This window comes from Phocoena sinus, chromosome 7 (assembly GCF_008692025.1).
Source record: "Phocoena sinus isolate mPhoSin1 chromosome 7, mPhoSin1.pri, whole genome shotgun sequence".
NCBI classification, from domain to species: Eukaryota; Metazoa; Chordata; class Mammalia; order Artiodactyla; family Phocoenidae; genus Phocoena; species Phocoena sinus.
Genome location: NC_045769.1, coordinates 13,893,157 through 13,918,283, shown reverse-complemented (window position 1 = coordinate 13,918,283; position 25,127 = coordinate 13,893,157). Strand labels below are relative to the sequence as shown.

Below are 25,127 nucleotides of genomic sequence, written 5' to 3'. Positions count from 1 at the left end.
ACATATCTGAAACACTGTCTTATGAAAACAAAATTAAATAAAACTGAAGATAAAAATACTCTGAAGTTAAAATAAAGCAAACTATAATCCTCGGCAGATCAATCAGGTAAAAAATATTGGTGAAAGTTGGAAGCACAGGATAACTGACATGAATCTTCAGCACAAAGCACATCTTTTGAAAACATGAAACGATGACTCTTCGGAGGACAACAGCTAAGAATGATCCAAGAATCATCAGGTTTGAAAAATATTGCTTAATCACTTTCCAAAACGCAGCTGCAAGAACTAAAGATCTTATTAAAAAATATTAAGGTAATCGTATTTATTGCATCTTTAGAATGCATTCTGAAACAGAAAATTAACAGTGCATCCCAGCTTCACCAAAATATATATTTAAGAGAGGGTGAACCTAAGATATTTAGAAACAAAGTGTAGACTGTATGTGCTTTTCAGAGGGGCTGAATTAAATACAACCAGCTGCCAACTTTGTGCTCTGACACACCTGAATTAGTGAGTATGTGTATACTGAATTCATTTATTTTTGTCTACAATAAAATGAAATAAAAACACTGCCCTATACAATCCACTATTAGCAGTGAGTACAACAGCAAAAAATTATTGTACAATTTATACATACTAAAATATTTTCTTTCTCTAGAGATAATGCAGAACAAAACCTAATCATTGTAAGAATTTGCGACATCTCAAATTACAGTAGGGAAAAATCAAACCAGGGTGTATACTGAGCCCAAAACAAAGGTTCCTGGTCATTAGGCTATTAGATTAGTAAGTGCAAGTGGTAGAATAAAGCATGCTCAAATTTTATGCTTGGGTCTCTGTAAATTTACCAAACCTTTAAATTAAACAAGACGAGCTAAAGAAATGCCTTAAGCAGAGCGAGATAATTGGGAATTGTGTCATTTCTTTTACCATTTTTGTTACCCAACTTATACAATGCGCAAAGTGCTAAGCAACACTACAAAAACACATTTACATGAACACTGAAGACCTGGGGAAATGAAATCCAACAATTTTATTTTAATGAGCTGTATTTTCTAAATTTTGTTTTATTTTTTCCTGTTTTCATACAGTATTGAAAACAAAACGCGGCACATTCACATTTTCCCGAGGAACTGTAAAGATGATCTCTACAGGGATAAACGTTGTAAAGCCTGAAGCTCAATCAACTGATGTTGAAAACTCTCAAAGGGAGTAAAGGCTTGATCTGAATGGTCTAAAACATGTACTGTAATTTAATAGAAGAGATGGTCGTCTTAATATTTAATGATTTAAAAGAACTTCCCAGTCCATGCGAAGAGTACAGTCCAATAATAAATCAAGTTCCTGAATGCATTTTATGCTACATATGTGTATACTTTGCGATCCTCAGGTGTTCGTGCCAAATATTCTCTCTCAATGAGTCCTTCGATACGTTTTTTAATAACAACTGGACTTGGTAAGAATCGAGCCTTCAACTGCTGAGTTACCTAAAAGAGAAGGTTAAAAAAAAAAACACTAATTCCTACCAGAAAATTAAAAAACAAAAACAAAAAACATTTCTATATAAACACACAAAAATTCTTATTTTTGAGTACAACTGATATGTCATTTTAAGACTCAGCTCAAACTTTACTAATTTGATTATGAACATTAAAAATACAGAAAATTAAAAAGGATTCTATTTGAAAATGTAATGTATGGCTAGAACATACCTCCTCACATCAGAATGTGAATGCTAAAGTGGATTAACAGACGAATTAGTTGCAATATACTAGTATGAATTTATACCACCGTATAGTTTAACCCATTTTGAAGCTATAATCTAATGACTTCTGGGTTACTCCCCCAAGTCACAGAATTTGGGTAGCATAATGTGTTTAAAAGCACAAACTCGGGACTCAGACTTGCCTGGATTCAAATCCCAGCTCTACGACTTACTAGCTCTGGGCCCTTGGGAAAGTTACTTAACCTCATGAAGTTGTTGTGTATATTAGATGAGTTAACAGATGTGATGCTTTAGAATAATGCCCAGTCCATAGTTAAGTGCTACTCTTGGTATTCTTTTCTCCAACAGCTGTCGGGATTCTAGGTATCGTGACATCGGTAATAATACAACAGGAACTACAGCACTAGCCGAAATCTGACTATGTATCAGTCAGTTTTGTTTATATTTATTTATTCAATGCTCTTAACCCTGCAAAGTAGGTTGTCTCGTTTTACAAATGAGGAAAATAAGCCAGAAAGGAAAAATGGTATGAACAAGTAGTAACTAGAGCCAGAAGAGATGAGAATCTACATCCTCCTGCCCCTGAAGCCCATGCTTTTCTCACTAATCCAGTTAGTGATCTTGCAGATCACTCATCTAGCCATAAGCCAGCTTCTCTTTTACAAGTGTTGGATCAGTTCATTTCGAAGGCTACAATGGATTATTAACTCTTCAAAGTCGGAAACGTCAGCACTTCACTCCCCAACTAAAATCCATCACTCTTCTAATATTATCACTCCAGTATCAACAAATTTGTTCTCAACCCACTTGAGACCCTGAATCAATCCTCTGGCCCTTTCTTCTAAGCTATCAATAACTTCTTTGTCTGACCTCACCTCTTTCCTTCATAAAAGATCACCTGAGCTGCACCCCCAACAGTACCTTCAACTCCCTGACTCCTTTGGTTCTGTTCCATAAGCACCCATTCTACATTTACTACATCACCCAAAATCCACTACTCGGTTCTTTATTGAGTAAAGTTGTCGTTTTTACACCTTTTGTGTAGACCTGGGGTCCACAGGCAAATACAGCCCGCTGCCTGTTGTAATCCCTCCTGGAACACAGCACACTCACTTGTTATCTACGGGTGCTTTCATGCTGCAACTGGCCATTTAAAAAAAGGTTGCCAATCTCTGGTTTAGGCTGATAACACAAATTTACAGCATTCAAGGTCAGCAAGTTCTCAAGCACCATAACCTCACATCCTGTTTTACATAAGAAAAGAGGCCATTTCAGTTTGAAATTCCTCAAACTTCCACAACCTTACATTTATCCATTTGTCCATGGCTTGTTTCCATGCTTCATTCCAACCACCCCTGTACCCAGCCCTGGGTTCTCGGGAAAAGTATTTGGTAGCATCCCTGTTAACACATCTACCACCTACCTGTGTTCTCTATACAACCCTCTCGCTTTTCTTTTTCTAGACTTGAGTACATCAAGTAACCCCTCACCTCATTTTTCTTCCCTTTTGTTTTTAAGCATCATCTCTCCTTATCCTTAGAATATAAATATAACTCAATGTCTTCCCATCTAGAAAAACAGTACCCAGAAGCCCTCAACTCAACACTTAATCCTCTAGTATTGCTCTCTGTGCCCTTCCCACGAGCCAACACCTCAAAGGAGAAACCACTCACTTGGTGGTTTCACCTCCATTTACTTCTCAAGGAACTACCATCAAATGTCTATTCTTACCAGTCCAATGAACACGGGAAAACTAACCAGTCACCTAATTGCCAACATGTCTTAAAGGTTTGTTTTGGTTTTTTAATGATTTTTTAAATTACTGACTGACCACTCACCTATAATTCTCTTCCTCTGCCATGTGATACGAAGTCAACTTATAAAAAGTGGTATTAGCTGACCCGTGGAACACAGCAGCACACTGCCCCTCCCTTTTCAGTTAAAGAAACCAGCCTCTACCTGGCCAAGCAAGCAAGGGTCTCAGAGTCGTCCTCCACTCCTCCGTCTCATTTCCCACGATCAGTCAATAAATGCCGTCAATTTCACTTCCTATGTGTCTTCATTCAGCTCTCTATCTTCAACCAATACTTTATTCAGCCCTAATCACCTTGTTCCTCACTATTTCAATGGCTTCACAATGGTCTTCCCCTCCTTAGTTTCCTAACTTTTACTCAATAAATAAGCCATTAATTTTTAGAAGTATAGGTAGTTTGTTTTACATCAAAGTACTAAATAGCAGTGAAAAGCTTTTTCTTTATTCTTCATGGGACAATATTCTATTATTATCTTCATTACAAACATATTAGTTCTTAAAGTGTGCACATATTTTGACGCACTGGCTATGTTTAACTATCAAGCAAGTACCTACCATGCTTTTAATAATGTGTTATTTGACTACGGTTTTCTAATTTTAAGATTGTATTTTAAATTAGCTGAATACAGTACTTTCCTAAATTTAAATAGTTAAAGTAATTTTGTCTTTTCTACGTTAATCCAGTCCGGAAGTGTTCTCACCTCTGCTACTAACACATTGTGCTGCATCTTCTTCCTAGATTTCATTATCCGCACTATAGCAGCTTCTATCTCATGTTTTCTGTCGTCATCTACTTTCTGCCTTGTTTCTTTCCTTTCTGGGTCAGATTCACCTTGTTTGGCAGCAACTAAAAGAGAAATAAAGACATTTACCATGTGATTATGATATAAATTTCAAAAGTAAGGAAAAATGTTTGTAAGCAAACTTAATATAATTTACTATTGTCAAGAGAGAAATCAATGTCAACCTCTGAATACACACCACACATATACTTATTAATTAAACACTCAAAAAGTGCCTAATTCAACGTTTACTTTAATAAATATTTAAATAATTAACAAGCAGTGATATAAAAATTCTTCAATTCTAAATATTAGGAGTTTAATTTTACAGAGATAATAAAACCAATTTTATTTTTATAGAATTCAATGACTCCTTTCCTAGAAGAAAAACACTAGCTGATATATTTAGCAGTAAAATTATCAGTAAATAGTTTTCATTGCTTGTGACTTCCAGAGGTTAACTAGTATTTTACCACCATGACTCTAAGTTAAACCTCACCAAAAGTACCTCAAACAGGAGAAATGTGAGGACTTTTAAGAGGAGGAAAGAACATGTATTGCCAAGATTTAGTTAGCTAAATAAAAAATTTAAAGTACCACTAGAATGTCACTTAACTCCGTAACAATTCTTTTGTACCTCTCATCAATTATTCAACAATTTCTTAACATGTATCTTGGTAATTATTAAATGTCATAATCTCAATATGACTAATGCAAACTATATTCCACTCTTTAGAAGTCTTACTGTTATTCCCTATAGTCTTCAAGGCAACTGCTAAAGAATTAAGTATAAAAGTCCCTTTCTCTTATAACTTTGCTCTAATTGAAGCAGCAGAGAAAGATTTTTTTAATTTATTTGGTCATCAATAGGAGACAGATGTGAAGTTTCTGGAGGGAGAAACTGTAAAATTACAAAGAACCATATGCAACATTGCTGACTTAGGCCTGGGCACAACCAGGAGATAGCAGACTGTACAATTTAGAAGATCATTTTGGTGTGCATATTCATTCAGCTGTTTCTAATTAGAATCCCTCGGTTAAGAATTCTGCTTCAGTATCTTCTCCCAAGTTAATCAATACCTTAAAAAAAAAGAGTAAAATTAAATGCTCAACTAAAGAAGAAAAATGCTTTTCTTCAAAAATTCAATGTCATAAGGGGAAAAAAAAGATAGAGGCACTGGATTAGATTGAATAGAACTAAAGAAAATTAAAATCAATGTAATGTGGAACCCCTGACTGAATCCTGGATCCAAAAAATAAGATATGAAAGGCATTTTTGAGATAACTGTGGACATGTAAATATGGGTGATATATAAATGTTTGGAATTATTAATTTTTTGGGGTGTGATACAGTATTACAATTATGTGGTAAAATCTTAATTCTGAGATAGGTATATGCTCAAGTATTTATGTGGGAAGTGTTATAACGCTGGCAAATTAAGTTAAAATGATGTAGGAAAGGAGGCGGAGTCAAGATGGCGGTGTGGAAAGATGTGGAGTTAGCGTCTCCCCACAACTAGGGCACCTGCCGGCTGCTGGTGGGGGACTCTCATGCCCAAGGAGACAGGAGGAACTGCAAAGTGAACCAGTAGGACACAGGGGGACTGAGGGGGGAGGAGAAGTGGAGGCCAGACAGGATCGGCACCCCTGAGGCCAGGTAGGTCAGAAGACACAGGCAGGAGGGACTCACCACGAAGAGTGGGAAAGGAGCCTGCTGAGTCCCCAGGCCAGTCCCCTGCCCCCCAAAGTCCCCTCCAGGCCACGCAGGTCCCTGGGGGCACAGGAGGGAAGCCCAGGAGATCAGGAGGGGCCCTCCCAGACCAGAGGCGCAGGAGAGAAGAGGAGGGCATCTGCCCCACCACTTGAGCCCAGGAAGCCTGCTGAGCCCCTAGGTGAGGCCCCCTGCCCTCTGAGACCAGGTGTGGGGGGCAAGCCTGGGCCCCTTCTGTTCCTTGAGCCTAAGCTCCACCCCCCACAGCCCCCAGGGCCTTTTCCAGCCCTGTGGGTCCTGAGCATAGGCCCTGCCCACCACCCAAACCTCGCTCTTGCTTAAGCAACCCCTCCACAGCCAAGGCCCCTATCCCTTTTTCTTTTATCTCACCACTGGACTGACAGAGAACCTCAGACCCCAGGGAATATTCATCAGAGTGAGGACTCACAGAGGTCCTCAGCTCAGCACGAAGACCCAGCTCTACCCAATAAGCCTACAAACTCCAGTGCTGGAAGCCTCAGGACAAACCAGTAAGGTAGGAACACAATCCCACTCATTAAAAAAAAAAAAAGAGACAGCAAAAAACATGTCACTGATGAAGGAGTAAGGTAAAAACCTAAAGGGTCAAATAAATTAAGAGGAAATAGGCAACCTACCTGAAAAAGAATTCAGAATAATGACAGTAAAGATGATCCAGAATCTCAGAAATAGAATGAAGGTACAGATTGAGAACATACAAGAAATGTTTAACAAAGATCTAGAAGAACTAAAGAACAAACAGAGATGAACAACATAATAACTGAAATGAAAATTACACTAGAAGGAAACAATAACAGAATAACTCAGGCAGAAGAACAAATCAGTGAGCTGGAAGTCAAAATGGTGGAAATAACTGCCGAGGAGCAGAATAAAGAAAAAAGAATGAAAAGAATTGAGGAGAGTCTCAGAGACCTCTGGGACAACACTAAACTCACCAATATTCGAATTAGAGGGGTCCCAGAAGAGGAAGAGAAAAAGAAAGGGTCTGAGAAAATATGTGAAGAGATTATAATCGAAAACTTCCCTAACACGGGAAAGGAAATAGTCACCCAAGTCCAGGAAGCACAGAGTCCCATACAGGATAAACCCGAGGAAAAACACACCAAGACACGTAATCATCAAAGTAAAAAAATTAAATTCAAAGAAAAACTATTAAAAGCAGCAAGGGAAAAAACAAGAAATGACATACAAAGGAATCCCCATAAGGTTATCAGCTGATTTTTCAGTGGAAACTCTGCAGGCCAGAAGGGAGTGGCAGGATACACTTAAAGTGATGAAAGAGAAAAACCTACAACCAAGATTACTCTACCCAGCAAGGATGTCATTAAGATTCGATGGAGAGGGCTTCCCTGGTGGCGCAGTGGTTGGGAGTCCGCCTGCCGATGCAGGGGACGCGGGTTTGTGCCCCAGTCTGGGAGGATCCCACATGCCGCGGAGCGGCTGGGCCTGTGGGCGATGGCCGCTGGGCCTGCGCGTCCGGAGCCTGTGCTCCACAATGGGAGAGGCCACAACAGTGAGAGGCCCGCGTACCACCAAAAAAAAAGAGATTCAATGGAGAAGTCAAAAGCTTTTCAGACAAGCAAAAGCTAAGAGAATTCATCAGCACCAAACCAGCTTTACAACAAACGCTCAAGAAACTTTGCTAAGGGGGAAACACAAGAGAAGAAAAAGACCCACAAAGACAAACCCAAACAATTAAGAAAATGGTAATAGGAACATACATATTGATTATTATCTTCAACGTGAATGGATTAAATGCTCCAACCAAAAGACACAGACTTGCTGAATGGATACGAAAACAAGTCTCATATATATGCTGTCTAGAAGAGACCCATTTCAGACCTACGGACACTTACAGACTGAAACTGTAGGGATGGAAAAAAGATATTCCATGCAAATGGAAAGAAAGCTGAAGTAGCAATACTCGTATCAGATAAAATAGACTTTAAAATAAAGACTGTTACAAGAGATAAGGAGGGACACTACATAATGATCACAGGATCAATCCAAGAAGAAGATACAACAATTATAAATGTTTCGGCACCAACACAGCAGCACCTCAATACATAAGGCAAATGCTAACAACCATGAAAGGAGAAACTGACAGAAACACAATTATAGTAGGGGACTTTAACACCCCACTTACACCAATGGACAAATCATCCAAACAGAGAATAAATAAGTAAACACAACCTTTAAATGACACAAGAGACCAGATAGATCTAATTGATATTTATAGAACATTCTACCCAAAAGTGGCAGAATACACTTTCTTCTCAAGTGCACATGGAACATTCTCCAAGACAGATCACATCTTGGGTCACAAATCAAGCCTTGGAAAACTTAAGAATATTGAAATTGTATCAAGCATCTTTTCTGACCACAATGCTGAGACTAGAAATCAATTACAGGAAAAAACCTGTAAAAAACAAATACATGGAGACTAAACAGTGCACTACTATATAACCAAGAGATTGAAGAAATCAAAGAGGAGATCAAAAAATACCTAAAACAAATGACAATGAAAACACGATGACCCCAAAACCTATGGGATTCAGCAAAAGCAGTTCTAAGAGGGAAGTTTATAGCAACAGAATCTCACCTCAAGAAACAAGAAAAATCTCAAACAATCTAACCCTACACTTAAAACAACTAGAGAAAGAAGAACAAAGAAAACCTAAAATCAGGAGAAGGAAAGGAATCATAAAGATCAAAGCAGAAATAAATGAAACACAAACGAAGAAAACAATAGCAAAGATCAATAAAAGTAAAAGCTGGTTCATTGAGAAGATAAACAAAACTGATAAACCTTTAGCCAAACTCATCAAAAAAAAAGGGAGAGGACACAAATCAATAAAATTAGAAATGAAAAAGGAGAAATCACAACTGACACTGCAGAAATACAAAGAATTATAAGAGACTACTGCCAACAACTATATGCCAATAAAATGGACAACCACGAAGAAATGGACAAATTCCTGGAAAGGTACAATTTTCCAAGACTGAACCATAAAGAATTAGAAAATATAAACAGATGTATCACAAGTAATGAAATTGAAACCATAATTAAAAATCTTCCAACAAACAAAAGTACAGGACCAGATGGCTTCACAGGCGAATTCTATCAAACATTTAGAGAAGAGCTAACACCCATCCTTCTCTAACTCTTCCAAAAAACTACACAGGGCGAAACACTCCCAAATTTATTCTACGAAGCCATCATCATCCTGATACCAAAACCAGAAAAAGATATCACAAAAAAAGAATATTATAGACCAATATCACTGATGAACATAGATGGAAAAAACCTCAAGAAAATACTAGCAAACAGAATCGAAAAGCACATTAAAAGGACCATACACCATGATCAAGTGGGAATTATCCCAGAGATGCAAGGATTCTTCAATATATGCAATCAATCAATGTGATACACCACATTAGCAAATTAAGGAATAAGAAACATATGATCATCTCAATAGATGCAGAAAAAGCCTGTGACAAAATTCAACACCCATTTATGATAAAAACTCCATAAAATGGGCATAGAGGGTACCTACCTCAACATAATCAAGGCCATATATGACAAACCCACAGCAAGCATCATACTCAATCGTGAAAAACTGAAAGCATTTCCACTAAGATCAGGAACAAGACAAGGATGTTCACTCTCGCCACTGTTATTCAACATAGTTTTGGAAGTCCTAGCCATAGCAATCAGAGAAGAAAAAGAAATAAAAGGAATACAAATTGGAAAAGAAGAAGTAAAACTCACTGTTTGCCAATGACATGATATTATATGTAGAAAATCCTAAAAATGCCACCAGAAAACTACTAGAACTAATCAATGAATTTGGTAAGGTTGCAGGATACAAAATTAATGCACAGAAATCTCTGGCATTCCTCTACACCAACAATGAAAAATCAGAAAGAGAAATAAAGGAAACACTCCCATTTGCCACTGCAACAAAAAGAATAAAATACCTAGGAATAAACCTGCCTAAGGAGGCAAAAGACTTGTACTCAGAAAACTATAAAACACTGATGAAAGAAATCAAAGATGACATAAACAGATGGAGAAATATATCATGTTCTTGGGTTGGAAGAATCAATACTGTGAAAATGACTATACTACCCAAAGCAATCTACAGATTCAATGCAATCCCTATCAAACTACCAATGGCATTCTTCACAGAATTAGAACAAAAAATTTTACCATTCGTATGGAAACACAAAAGACCCCGAAGAGCCAAAGCATCTTGAGAAAGAAAAACGGAGTTGGAGGTATCAGGCTCCCCGACTTCAAACTACACCACAAAGCTACAGTAATCAAGACAGTACGGCAGTGGCACAAAAACAGAAATACAGATCAACGGTACGGGACAGAATGCCCAGAGATTAACCCACGCACATATGGTCAACTAATTTACGACAAAGGAGGCAAGAACATACAATGGAGAAAAGACAGCCTCTTCAATAAGTGGTGCTGGGAAAACTGGACAGCTACATGTAAAAGAATGAAATTAGAACAATACCTAACACCATACACAAAAATAAAGTCCAAATGGGTTAAAGACTTAAATGTAAGACCAGACACTATAAAACTCTTAGGGGAAAACATAGGAAAAACACCCTTTGACATAAACCACAGCAAGATCTTTTTTGATCTACCTTCTAGAGTAAGGGAAATAAAAGCAAAAATAAACAAATGGGACTTAATTAAACTTAAAAGCTTTTGCACAGCAAAGGAAACCATAAGACAAAAAGACAACCCTCAGAATGCGAGAAAATATTTGCAAATGAAACAACAAAGGATTAATCTCCAAAATATACAAACAGCTCATGGAGCTCAATATAAAAAAAACAAACAATCCAGTTTAAAAATAGGTGGAAGACCCAAATAGACATTTCACAAACGAAGACACACAGATGGCCAAGAGGCACATGAAAAGATGCTCAGTATCACTAATTATTAGGGAAATGCAAATCAAAGCTACAATGAGGTATCACCTCATGTTGGTCAGAATGGCCGTTATCAAAAAATCTAGGAATAATAAATGCTGGAAAGGGTGTGGTGAAAAGGGAACTCTCCTGCACTGTTGGTGGGAATGTAAACTGATACAACCACTATGGAAAACAGTATGGAGGTTCCTGAAAAGACTAAAACTAGAATTACCATATGACCCAACAATCCCACTACTGGGCATATACCTGGAGAAAACCATAATTCAAAAAGAGACATGTACCACAATGTTCACTGCAGCACTATTTACAATAGCCAGGACATGGAACCAACCTATATGTCCAATGACAGATGAATGGATAAAGAAGATGTGGCACTTTATACAATGGAATATTACTCAGCCATAAAAAGAAAACTGGAGTTATTTGTAGTGAGGTGGATGGACCCAGAGTCTGTCACACAGAGTGAAGTAAATCAGAAAGAGAAAAACAAATATGTATTAACACATATATGTGGAATCTAAAAAAAAGAGGTAGACATAGAAAATGGACTTGAGGACATGGGGTGGGAGGGCGAAACTGGGGCGAAGTGAGAGTAGCATCGACATACGTACACTACTGAATGTAAAATAGTTGGCTGATGGGAAGCAGCTGCATAGCACAGGGAGATGGGCTTGGTGCTTTGCAATGACCTAGAGCGTGGGATAGAGAGGATGGCAGGGAGGCTCAAAAGGAAGGGGATATGGGGACATGGCTAATTCACTTTCTTGTGCAACAGAAACTAACACAGTATTGTAAAGCAATTATACTCCAATAAAGAGCTATTTAAAAAATATTTTAAAAAATGCTGTAGGAAATATATACATATATGAAGGGAGAGAGGGAGAGCACGAGGGTAGAAATAAGGGTGCTTGAGCAAATGCGGCAAAATTTTAACGTTTATCTATTAGAGCGTTTTTCACTTTTCCTGCAGATGTGAAAATATATAAAATAAAATGGTGGAGGGAAAAAAACTTTTTAACAATCCACTTGGTTCATCTAAATTTGGTCACCTAAATTGATATACTCCAAGATAAATGGGAAGATTGTGGTGATACACACTGAATTATGATGTTTTTAAAAATGTGAGGGCAGGAGCTCACTCCCAGAGCCTAGCACAATACTCTCTGCATTTAAGAAGAGCATAACAAGGGTATGTGCTGTGTAAGTGGGTACCTAAGTATCTAGATGTATTAGGAGGAAAGGGACAGAGAAAGTGAGTGCTGGTGGTGGGGAAGGCTGTCAACTATAGAAATCACTGTAAAATAAAACGAATCTAATTCTTTTCAAAGGTTGTGTTATTTGAGTAAATGCTTTTCAGTTTTTGCTTGAATGTCTATTACTGACCACAGTAAAAAGCAGCATAAGTAGGTAAGATCAGCGTCTCTGAATATTTGATTACGAGCCTGAGTACTTTCTCGAAAAGGCAAACATGTATTTTGACAACTTTAAAAAAACTATGTGGTCACAATACTTATCACCAGAGAGAAATTTTTAACTTCTACAAAATATCAGTAAGAGCCAAGACAATCTAAGCACCATTTCAAAATGAAAAACATTTTTCTTTACAGAATTTTACAGCTGAAAAGGACTTTAAAAGGTCATCGAGTCAAATTCTTCATCATGTATTAACTATATTCCTATTTTAATCAGATCTAAAATACTATACACACACACTTAACACCAAAAATTAACAATCTATGAAGAAGACTATTTTTTTGATAATCACAATAATATCTGACAATATTTGCAGGACACGATGGAATCTTGCATTACAAAGACACTTATTTATTTAGGATAAAGCAGGGTGAGGCTGGGTATTTCAGACATGTATCACCATATATCCTCCAAATCTGAGATTCAAGTAAGTCCTGATATCCAAAACCCATTTCTGCCCAAAACTATAGTCATATGTCTTGTACTGGGAGAAGAAGAAATTTTACTCCATGACCCTCCTTAGCACAGTTGTTTTATTTTTAATATACATCTGTGTCCCAAATATATGGATCAATTTTGGTGATGAAGATAAGATACAATGATAAGGTTTGCAATGATGGGACAAAGTAGTCAAGTCTGTAAAGAGAGACCACTCTGCTTTGAAAAGAATATCCAATTAGGGTCAAAAAGAAAAACAAAAGTATATATAAAATGTTCTTGAATCAATATATTCTGGCAATCAACTGTATATTTAACATTAAAATAATTTTAAAAAGACTTTATCTTTTATTAATATATAATGTAAAACCATTTTCAAATCAGAAAATTGTAGTCATTTAAAAAGTTAATCTTACTGTACAGACATATTAGCTGTAATGGATAAACTAGCATTGGGAAGCTTATCTAATACTAGTTTTGAAACCAGGTAGCAAGCTACATTAGAGTTTTAAAAATCAGCAAAGGTAAAGTACCTTTTTTCCTCCTTAAATGCATAGAAAATATACACCTTACATAGCTAAATATACAATAAGTAGGACGTTTACCATCAACCTAAAAAAAAGCTATACCAAAATCTGTTCACAACAGGGTCATCACTGGTTTTAAGTTAGAGAATATGGGTTTTTAAATTTTGCAACTTAGAAAGTATTTATCAAATATAAATAGTTGCATTTAAAGATTAAATTTTAAATAGGTAACTCCCAATTTTGAGAAATCTGTAAATGCTTTAAAATGGACATCAATGACTATTAGTTAACCAGTTAAAAACAATTATAAGTACTAATATGTTCGTAAAATTATATTTCACTTGCAGAAAACCATATGGAAATAAATACTTGTTCACATTATGAATGACTTTTTAAAATGCTTACTGTACTTGGATTCAACTGCATTTTGACAGGAATACGTATCAATAAAAGTGCTTTATTTCTTAAGCCTATATGTCACGCAGCACCAGAAAAGCATTACTTTTTAAAAAATAGAAATCCAACAATTAAGAATTTTTTTTAGAAAGAAGAAATATATATAATTTTTTTAGAGAGAAAAATATAATTCCAGATACCTGTTTGAATCTTGACTCTGTGTAGTTTGGATGTGAACTGATCATTAACTGTAAATATGTGACCATTTTCTATTTCCTTTGACTTGGGTTCCTTTGTGAGAACTCGCTGTGTTGGTTTACCACAGGCGAGGGACTGCAGGGCTCTAACAAGTTCTCTTTCAGGGATATCTGTCTCTTGTTGGATTTCCTGAAATTTCATCAGATTAACATAATTAGATTTTTTGAAAGATTAATTAGTAAGTAAAATTGACCAAGCAGTAATTAGGTAATTCCATTAAATAATTTACAACAAAGAACTTCCTGACTATTATGACTCTAAAATCTCACTTATTTGAACAAATTAGAGAAAAAGGTAGTTCAAATTACAAAATACTTAGAAGACATGTACTTTTTGTTTCAGAGATATAAAGCGTAGTCTAAGAATGTCATCCAGCAGAGATTATTAAGGGACCTGCTTTAATATTTAGGTAAAAAACAAAGTGTTAATCAACATATGACTGCTAATTTTACAAATACTCTACAATCATCCTCTCAAGTTTATCCATACTACTCTTCTGCTTAGCAACTTCTTTCCTAGAAATAATCAAAGTAAGAGTGACCTAAGGTCTTCTATCATACTATCAAAATTTACAATCCAAGTTGACCATTTTTACTGCCTGTATAACCAAATTAGGAAAAAAAATTTTTAAATACTTGATAATTAATACTAAATATGAAAAGCAACATGAAATGTTTTGAAGTGCAGGTGATAATTTTTGCTACATTATTATGGCATGAATAAAATGTAATACTGAAAAAAAAGCAGTTCAGGAAAGAGTGAATCTGTAACTTTTAAATTCATTATATTCTTTTTATGTCAATGGGACAGTAAGAGAATTGTACATGTATATGATTTAGTCCCTTCACATCTACAGGTACTGTATGGTGCAGCAAATCTTCATATTAGGATACATCATTTTGATTCACATTGTATAAAGCTGTTTTTTTCTCAAAAGGAGCTCAGGAAGAGTGGGTATAAAGATGGTGTTATTCAGAGTATGTAACTGATATGGAGAGAGTTGTTCTCCCTTTCACAAGCCTCTGAAGAACAGTTTAGGCTTTTCTAAAGGACTGTCAGGTAAGTGAAACCGAAAGAAATGTGACCTTTAGTGATGACGATGTATATTCCCTTGCTTCAAATGATCTCAGTATATCTACATACTTTAGACATGTAAATGTTAATCCCACCATATTAAATAGGTGCTATTAATAATTAGAATGTTAACTGTAATTATTATGTACATGCTAAAAGTGACTTATTTACATGTATTATTGTTTAACCATAGTCAAAGAACCGGAAATACCTTCTTAGGTGGTATTTTTTTTTTGTTTTTTTTTTTGTGGTACGCGGGCCTCTCACTGTTGTGGCCTCTCCCATTGTGGAGCACAGGCTCCGGACGCGCAGGCTCAGTGGCCACGGCTCACGGGCCCAGCCGCTCCGCGGCATGTGGGATCCTCCCGGATCGGGGCACGAACCCGTGTCCCCTGCATCAGCAGGCGGACTCTCAACCACTGCGCCACCAGGGAAGCCCCTTAGGTGGTATTCTAACAACTACAGATCATTCCTAGAGGTAGCTACAGATCTTATTCAAATTACAACGGGGTTATGTCCTAATAAACTCATTGTACTGAGTAAGCTGAAAATGCATTTAATGCGCGTAACCTACTGAACATCCTAGCTGAGCCTAGCCTACCTTAAACATGCTCAGAACACGTACCTTAGCCTATAGTTGGGCAAAATCATCTAACACAAAGCCTATTTTTTATAATGGTGTTGAATATCCCATGTAATTATTGAATATTGTACTGAAAGTAAAAATCAGAATGGTTGTATGGGTACAGAACGGTGATAAGTGTATCAGTTGTTTACTCTTGTGATCACCTAGCTGAGAGCTGCAGCTTGCTGATCCCAGCCTGGGAAAAGATCAAAATTCAAAGTACAGCCTCAACTGAATGCGTACTGCTTTGTGCCATCATAAAGTTGAAAAATCTTAAGTCAAACCACCATAAGTCAGGAAATGTCTGTACTGCAATTCAATGTTCATCCTTCTATGCCATTTTTAAAAATACATCTACATATACACACACACAGACACGAATACAAATACACATATACATGTATGTACATTAACATACTTACCTGTACACTAGTATTAGTGTTAAATATAAACAGGATCACACCATATGAATTCTTCCATTAATTTCTTGATGATTTTGCATGTTTGCATAACGACGTTAAAGCTACAGGGAATTCCATAGTACTGCTCTATCACAATATGGAGATTGAGATTGTATCCAATTTTGTGATGGAGCATGCATTTCTGCCTGAGTACAAGAGCTAGGTTTCTGAAGCAGATTTCTAGAAATGTACTTGTTTCCTCAGAGTTATAAAGATTTTATAGACAGTGACAAACTGCCTTTCAAGTTTCTTAACTATTTAACTTCACAGCAGTTGTAAGTATTCATTCTCTCTACCTTCAAACACAGAACTGGCTTTTTATTTTGCCTATCTATTGGGCTAAAAATGTTATCTCAGGGCTTCCCTGGTGGCGCAGTGGTTGAGAGTCCGCCTGCCGATGCAGGGGACACGGGTTCGTGCCCCGGTCTGGGAGGATCCCACATGCCGCGGAGCGGCTGGGCCCGTGAGCCATGGCCGCTGAGCCTGCGCGTCCGGAGCCTGTCCTCCGCAACGGGAGAGGCCACAGCAGTGAGAGGCCCGCGTAACGCATAAAAAAAAAAAAAAAAAAAAAATGTTATCTCATTATTTTAATTTGTACTTCTATAACCAATAGGAGAAAAAACCATCTTTTTATGTTTACAAGATATCTGTAACTCTTCTGTGCTTTATCCGTATTCCTTCCACGTTTTTCTATTCAACTGTTTTTGTATCAATTTACTGGTGCTCTTTACGTATTACAGTTTTCAATACTCTTACTTGCTGTAAATAATTTCTCCTAGATTTTTTTTTTTTTTTTTTTGGGGGGGGGGCGGTATGTGGGCCTCTCACTGTTGTGGCCTCTCCCGTTGCGGAGCACAGGCTCCGGACGCGCAGGCTCAGCGGCCATGGCTCATGGGCCTAGCTGCTCCACGGCATGTGGCATTTTCCCAGACCAGGGCACGAACCCATGTCCCCGGCATTGGCAGGTGGACTCTCAACCAATGCGCCACCAGGGAGGCCCTCTCCTAGACTCTTTATCTTCTCTTTTAACTTATTTCATCATTTACATGTTTTATTACTTTTTACTTGGTTAAATCTGTCAGTCTTTTTCTTTGTGGTTTATGTAACAAGCTTGAAAAAAGGCCTTACTTATATCACGCTTATCAAAATATTGTTTTTTTTCTATTACATTTATAGATTTGTGCTTACATCTACCTGGAATTTGATTTTACATTTGATATGACATATGGAACTAAGTTCGCCATACTATTTTCCTTCCATTCCCACAAATGAAGTAGCAGTTATTTTAATTTAGTTTATTAGAAATAGTAAATATATCGCATTCCAAACACCTCTCTATATACTAATCTGTTTCTGGACTCTCTATTTTGTTCAAATGACCTATTTGTCTACACATGTTAAAAACAATTTTAACTTTGAGGTATGTCTGGGTATTAAGACGTACTCCTTTCCCTCTTACTGGGCCTTCCCATCTCCCAAATCCCTGTCCCTCTTTGCCTATTCTTGTGCATTTTCTTGCCCAGATGAATTCTGGGATCAGCCTGTCAAGTTTCACAGAAAAGAAATCTTCCGCAGATTTGGACTGACATTTCACTGAATTTATAGGTGACTTAAAAAAAAAAAAGTCCTTTATAACACATAGCTTTCCCTTTCAGGTACATTTACCCTTCCATATTCTTTTCTTTTATTGCCTTTTTCGATTAAGTCTTCTACTTTTTGGGTTAGAATGATTCCTAGAAAGATTATGATTCTTATTAAAACATCCTTTTTCTCATGTCATTTTCAGATTAATTCTGATGTAGAGAAAAGTTGACTTAAAGTAAGTATGATTTATAGAAAAACTTTTCAACCAAACTCTCATTTCTCAGTTGATTATTATAGCTGACAATCATACTGTCGACAAACTTTGTCAACTCCTGATATTTATAAATTTCATTCCTTTTTCTTTTCTAGTGTGTTAATTAGGACCTGCAGAACAAGGCTGGATAGCAGTAGTAAAGGCAGGTATCCTAAATTTTTCCTAACCTTAATGGGAAGGTGTCTAACATTTTACTACTAATTACTGTTTGCTTAGGTCTCTCTCTCATTTAAAGCTTAGGTCTCTCATTAGATACACCAATATGCCATTAGGCATTTCATTCTATTCTTAGGTGGCTAAGAGTCCCCCATCTGGAAATAAGAAGTGGGGACTGACTCTTCTCGTGTGCTTTTTGCACATTTGTGGAAATCATTGATTTTCTCCTTGAAATGATGTCTGGTAATATAGCAGGTGATCAGTTAATTTTATTATTATTATTATAAAATCTCAGTAACTATCTGTTAACAAATTCCTTCTTTGTATTCCAGGAATAAACCCTGTTTGGACAGAGTGAATTATTATTTCAATAGACCGCTGAATATAACTTGCTAATAATATTTTACTTAAGATTTGTGTATTTATTTTGAATAACCTATAGCTTCCCTTTCTTTTTTGTATTTTCCTTGTTCAGTTTTAGTAATAAGGTTATGCCAGCCTCAGATATTTCCCAAGAACAATTTGTGTATTTTGCTTTCTGAGTTTAAAGTTCCCTGTATAGCTTTCAATTTTAATTTGCTAATTGTGTTATTCAAATCTTCTATATCCCTCTTTTTTATCATATAGTCAATCAGTACACTTGTGAGGGATTTCTGTAACTGTGGAATTGTCTATTTCTCCTTGTACTTCCAACCATTTTCCTTCATATATTGTTATGTCACATTACTGACATAAGTTCTCGATGAAATATCAATTACCACTGCTGTTTAATGGTTTTCTATTCAAATTCTGTCTGACATGAATTTTGCTACTGTCTACAATTAGCTTTTATATTTCACTCATTCTCAGAAATGTTTGATAAGTGTAATAAAGAACATTCAGAAAAATGTATTAATATCCATACCTCTTTCAAAAATTAAATGCTATTACTAAAAATCCAAGGTACAGATTACCACTATATGTATTTCCATATTTTAGCTGTTCTAAATCACAATACGGACTTCATTCCAAAAACTATATAAAAAGAGGAAAAGCCTGAAAGCCTGAGTAGCCTGACTACTATGGATTAAATGTGACACTACAATAAATGTCACCTTTTGTAGGCAGTTTCCAAGATGGCCCACAATGATCCTGGTATGTCCCCTCACTGCACCAGGGCTGACTTGAGTGACCAAGAAAATAAGGAAGTGACGATACGTGACTTCCAAGGCTGGGTCATAAAGGCACTGCAGGTTCTTCCTGGGTCTCTTGGATGGCTTGCTCTAGGGAAAGTTAGCCACCAGGAGGCAAGGACAATCAAACAGCCATGTTTGGTAAAGCCCATGTGGAGAGAAACTAAGACCTCTTACCAACAGCCAAAACAAACTTGCCAGCCACGTGGAAGAAGGCGCATACTGATAGCATTTTCCAGCCCTAGACGAACATTAGACAACTAAAGCCCCAGCTGACATCTTAAACTCACGAACGAGTCCAAGCCAGAACCACCCAGAAAGCCCCTCCTGAATCCCCAACCCACAGATACCACTAAAGATAATAAACTGTTAGTGGTTGCTTTAAAACATGAATTTGAGACCTGTTGTGTGGCATTAAATAATGAATACACCATCTTACTGAACTTATAAAGAAAGAATATTCAAAAATAAGAGATCAGCTTCCTTTAGTAATTACTATAGTTAAATACTTTTAACTGTCTCCTCTAATTTGTGGCAATTTCTGTAAAAGAGATGTCTAATAAAACTTATGCGGCAGACTGACTATAAGGACATAGTGCGAGTAAAGACAAAAAACTTCATGTGCCTTTTCACTCTTCCCTGGTTTGAGATGCAAGCAGCCAGAAGGTTTTGGAGCCATAGGAATGGCATTTTACATACGCCACTTACGCTCAGGCTTCTGGTTTGTGACTTAGCTAAAATTTAAAATATTACAGGAATTTTCTACTTAATTTTACCTTCTACCTGAATCACTGCTCACTAGCCTCACTGATCGCAAGCTGACTGGGACGAGAAAAGGAAGCCTGAACCACTAAAATTACTAGCAATTCCAACAATGGCTTAAGAAAATCAATTTATGTTTTTGTTTATCCCACTATTTTTGCCAGCTCTTTATAAAGTAGGACCCTGAAAACCAACTGCAGCATTTATCAAGTAGCTTATTTTGTTTAAAATATATTATCCCTGAGAACAGCAGATTAAAACATCCAAGCTGTTAAAGATAATTCAATTCCACCTGTCTGAAAAGGCTTACAATGTTTGGGTAAGGTACTCGATACTTACTTAATCAATATTCTTTAGAACTCAATCGCATTTAACTTGTGCTTGAAACTTAAAGTTATTCCCTAGGTAAAACACGCCTGGAAATTTATAAGAGCAAAACCTCTTGGCTTAGCCACTGACCTAAAAATAAAACACTTACGTTTCAAAATATTTCCTTGAGGTGTATCACATAAAAACAGTCATCTCTTAACTATATCATCACCACAAAAAGGGAGCATGGAGATGAGTATTAAAATAGGCCTAGAATTTAATCTTGCTCTTCATTTCAAACTTAAACTTATTTCTTCCTATATTCATTCACCTATGTCTGAAAATTGATTTTCAGTTAAGTATAAATATGGCTATAATTCTACAGCTTTTTAAAATATTCCTTCCTTATCTTTAATTTAAACTTACTAAAAATCACATGATCTTCATTTCAACTCCAACCTACTCATCAAAGGTATGGGAAAAGACTAAATGAATTTAATTCAATCAAATCATGACTTAATGGGAGAAATAAAAAGTATATTATAATATATATACTCTAAGAAAAAAAAAGAAAGTTGACACTATCAAAATAGTGTAAAATTAGCATAAGGATAGACATAGAAATTAATGAAATAGATCAGAGTGTGCAGAAATAGACCCACATACATATGGTCAACTGAATTTTTTTTTTTTTAAATAAAGGGCTCAAAGTAATTCAAAGGGAAAAGACTAGTGTTTTGGACAAATGATGCTGAAATGAACAACTGAATACCTATGTGTGGGGAGGAAATAATTCTTAATCCTTACCTCTAACCATACCAAAAAAATTAACTTGAAATTGATCATAGGCCTAAATGTAAAAGCTAAAACTATAAATCACTTAGAAGAAAATCTTTGCAAACTTGGGATAGCCAATAATTTCTTAGATAGGATATCAAAAGCATGAACCATAAACGTAAAAAAGTGGCCACTGGACTTCGTCAATATTAAAAAGTTCTGCTCTTCAGAATATAACATTAAGAAAATGAAAAGGCAAGTGACAGACTGTGAGAAAATATTCACAGAACATAGATTTGATGAAGGATTTGTATCCAGAATTTGTAAAGAACTTTTAAAAAACCCGATAAAGATATGAACAAAGAATTCACCAAACAAGACATATAAGTGGCATATGAACAAATAAAAAATGCTCAATGTCATTATTAGTCAAGGAAAGAAATTAAATCCACAATGTATACATACAATTACACACCAGCTAAAATGGCTAAAATTTAAAAGACAATACTAAATTTTGGAGAGGATGTGGGGCAACTAGAACTCTCCTACACTGCTGGCAGGAATGTAAAATGGTAAAAATCACTTCAGGATGCAGTTTGGCAACTTCTTTAAAAAGTTAAACATATAGCTCTATTCACTACAGTCTAAATCTGAGAACAACCCAAATTCCGGGTGAGAATCAGAAACAAATGGTTAAAATGCACATAACCAGCCCATACCTCAAATGTGTATTTTTCTCTATTATTGAAGAGCATTAATATGGTCATCTGGAAAGTGGAGACTTGCAATATATGCTTCCGCGTATTAGAGCCAGTTACTTGTGCCCCTCCAACACCAACTTCAGATCCATCTTCCTGTTTAATTGTTTAAATATAAAAATAGAAACAAGATATAATTATCTCCTAGTAACTTTAACAGTATATTTGAAAAATACTGTAATGCCCAACCTCCCCTTAACAAAATGATATAAACTCATTCCTATATAAAAATGAAATGTTATTTTAAAAGTGTACGTGTAAATATGTGTGTATACATACACACAAAGTCTTTATTTAGGACTGTCCCATTTTTTTCCATTATGAACATTTTAATGTATCTGAGCAAGTAATGAGTAATTCCTTATATTTATAACTAAAATTATGTTAACAGTACACAATGGGATAATAATGGACTTATAAGATGCTACTGCCATTATACTACTACCCTAAAGTAGTATTAGGTTTCTTTCTGTGTGGTCTGATCATGGTAAGATTTCAAATAATAGCACAGGATGGGGAGAAAAAACCTCTGCCATCCTTGAAGCCTATTCCTGCTCTATGATTTAGAAGTACAAAGTAGAAATTCAGTCCTCAATAATTAACATATGAATTATGTTTTAAAAACCTACTGATCTGTTTAATAAAACCTCAAAAGATAACATGATTATTTAGGGAAAAAACCCTCTCCTTTAAAACAGCAACAAGAAAGCAATAATTAAAAGCTGAGTTCTTCAGTATGTATCCTTGACCTTCCCACTTACAGTTAAATATATAATAGTGTCAAACATTATTCAACTAACTGAACTCTAAGGACTATTTCCCACTTCAATTAAATATAAAAATTAGAACATGCATATAGGCATCTTCAACAATATTAAAAAAAAACGTTGGTGTTGCAGTGACAAGTAAGATTTTAATTAAAATACTTAATGAAACTGTTTTTGCTGCCAAGATGACAACTTAGGTATTTTTAATGTTTTTTAGAAGCTTTTTATTATTTTGCCATTTTAAGCCAAATGACCCTGATTTGATTTATACCAAGCAATGAAGTAAATTATTACTCTAAACCTCACAATTTTACATATAAAAAAGCAATTACTTCTTTAAATGAAGGCACTTCTCTAGCGTATTGTTTTTTTTTTCTTTTTGCGTTATGCGGGCTCTCACTGCTGCTGCCTCTCCCACTGTGGAGCACAGGCTCCAGACGCGCAGGCCCAGCGGCCACGGCTCACGGGCCCAGCCGCTCCGCGGCACGTGGGATCCTCCCGGACCGGGGCACGAACCCGCGTCCCCCGCATCAGCAGGCGGACCCCCAACCACCGTGCCACCAGGGAAGCCCCTGTATTGTTAATTTTTAAATAATCACTTTAGCAACATTTTGTACATTTCACAAATCTTACGTGTTAGCTTTCCCGGTTTCAATTTATTGGAAATAAGGATTATAGGAGACTGAGAATTTTGAAAAGGAACTCATGGCTTTGTATGCCCTCAAATCCATTATTTTATGCAATATTATCTCAAATCTAATCTTATAAATAAAACATATAATTATATTATTTATTCCATAAGGAAGGCTACTGGTATAGTCTTCATATTGTCAAATGAAGTTAGCAACTAAGGGAACAGAAATCAATAAATCAAAGCCGAAGTTTCCCTCTTTTTAATATTTGAAACAGGTAAGGAAATAAAATAAATAAATAATTTATCCAAGTCAACAAAAATCACAAATCACTTCTGCAGACTAATTTTAAGTTACTTAATAAAAATACCTTCAAACTATTAATATTTACCTTTTTAACTGGTCCATAAAAGGTGGCATTGAGATCTGCAGAACCCATATGATGTTGGAGTGTGAGCTGTCGACCACTGTGTTTGGCTAAGTAAAACCTTCAGCAAATCAAACCAGGTTTTTGAGAATCATGTAATTTATATATGTGAAATTATAAACTACCAACCCTTAACAAATATATATGTAAGGGAGACTTTAAAAGCTAAACAAAACCTTAGGAATCAAGTTCAGTTCCAATTTTTTTTACAGAAAAGAAGCCCTAAATAAGGGGTGGGGGTGGCTGGGTGGGAAACAGACCTAAGAAACTTAGCTAGATATTAAGTGATAAAGGTAGCACACTAAGTACTTTCTACCAGTACATTTATTTGCCCCTGGCTGCTGCTCAGCCACCGCTGTTTATATGACCTCCTTTCTCCACAGTTAACCCAATAAGCAAGTCACCCCAAGCTAGTGTCAGACATCAGCAATACAAAATATATCCTAACCATGCATTAATGCTGAAGAAAGCAGACTGACATTCCTCTGAAAAGTTTATGCAATTCATCCTTACATATTAAATGCATAAAGGATAACATGAGATTTAAAAAATGGAGTATATACCCCTTCAATTGGGGACACTACTGAATGCTCAAATTTATCTAAATTCTGGACAATTTGTACTTAGAAATACAAAGTTTGATCTACATTTACCTTCTGAATATCTCAAAAGCATGTCTTGGTGCTGGTGGGATGTTGCACTTTGGTGTGGCTGACTGAGTGGGCCAATAACCTGTTGTGAGCACCCGAACTGTGAGATCAACACCACCTAAAGATACCTGTGGAAAAGAGAAGAAAATGTTCCCCCCTAATTAGCTAGGATGTGTTATCTGTTCCATACAGACACTGTGTTAGAGTTATCAAAGTAGTTATCTCCATATCCAACATTCAGCAAATAAAACACATCTTCTTAAAAGTTACACTCATCCAATGTTTTCCTAATTTTAACTATCCTGGCACATTTATAATTATTTCTTAAGATGCTGAATTTACAATACCGATCAAAGTTCCTAGCATATGAACAAAGTCTTACTGGTGTCATTGAAAAGTACAGAGATTTTGGTCCTCAAGATTTTTTTCAGATAAAATGTCAAGGGGCCATTATCAGTATCATTTTAGGGAAAATTCTAGAACAATACCTTTCATCTCAGCTTTTAAACATTTTTAGCATCTTAACACAGAAACAACACATTTCTAATATCTCAGTCACATTTCAACTATATTG

At 36.2% G+C, this 25,127-nt stretch overlaps 1 protein-coding gene across 3 annotated transcripts in view; it reads right to left on the bottom strand.

Moving 5' to 3' along the window:
* Positions 1-1,007: 1,007 nt before the first annotated feature.
* Positions 1,008-25,127, bottom strand: part of CUL3 (cullin 3) — a 97,823-nt gene continuing 73,703 nt past the window's right edge. For all 3 annotated transcript variants that reach the window (XM_032637232.1, XM_032637234.1, XM_032637235.1), the window contains 6 exons: positions 24,557-24,681; positions 23,868-23,964; positions 22,039-22,173; positions 14,068-14,254; positions 4,241-4,386; positions 1,008-1,487 (listed from right to left, as the gene is read on the bottom strand). In XM_032637232.1, the coding sequence (XP_032493123.1) occupies positions 1,356-1,487; positions 4,241-4,386; positions 14,068-14,254; positions 22,039-22,173; positions 23,868-23,964; positions 24,557-24,681 (822 nt within the window). In that variant the 3' untranslated portion in view covers positions 1,008-1,355. The remainder of the gene's footprint in view (positions 1,488-4,240; positions 4,387-14,067; positions 14,255-22,038; positions 22,174-23,867; positions 23,965-24,556; positions 24,682-25,127) is intronic.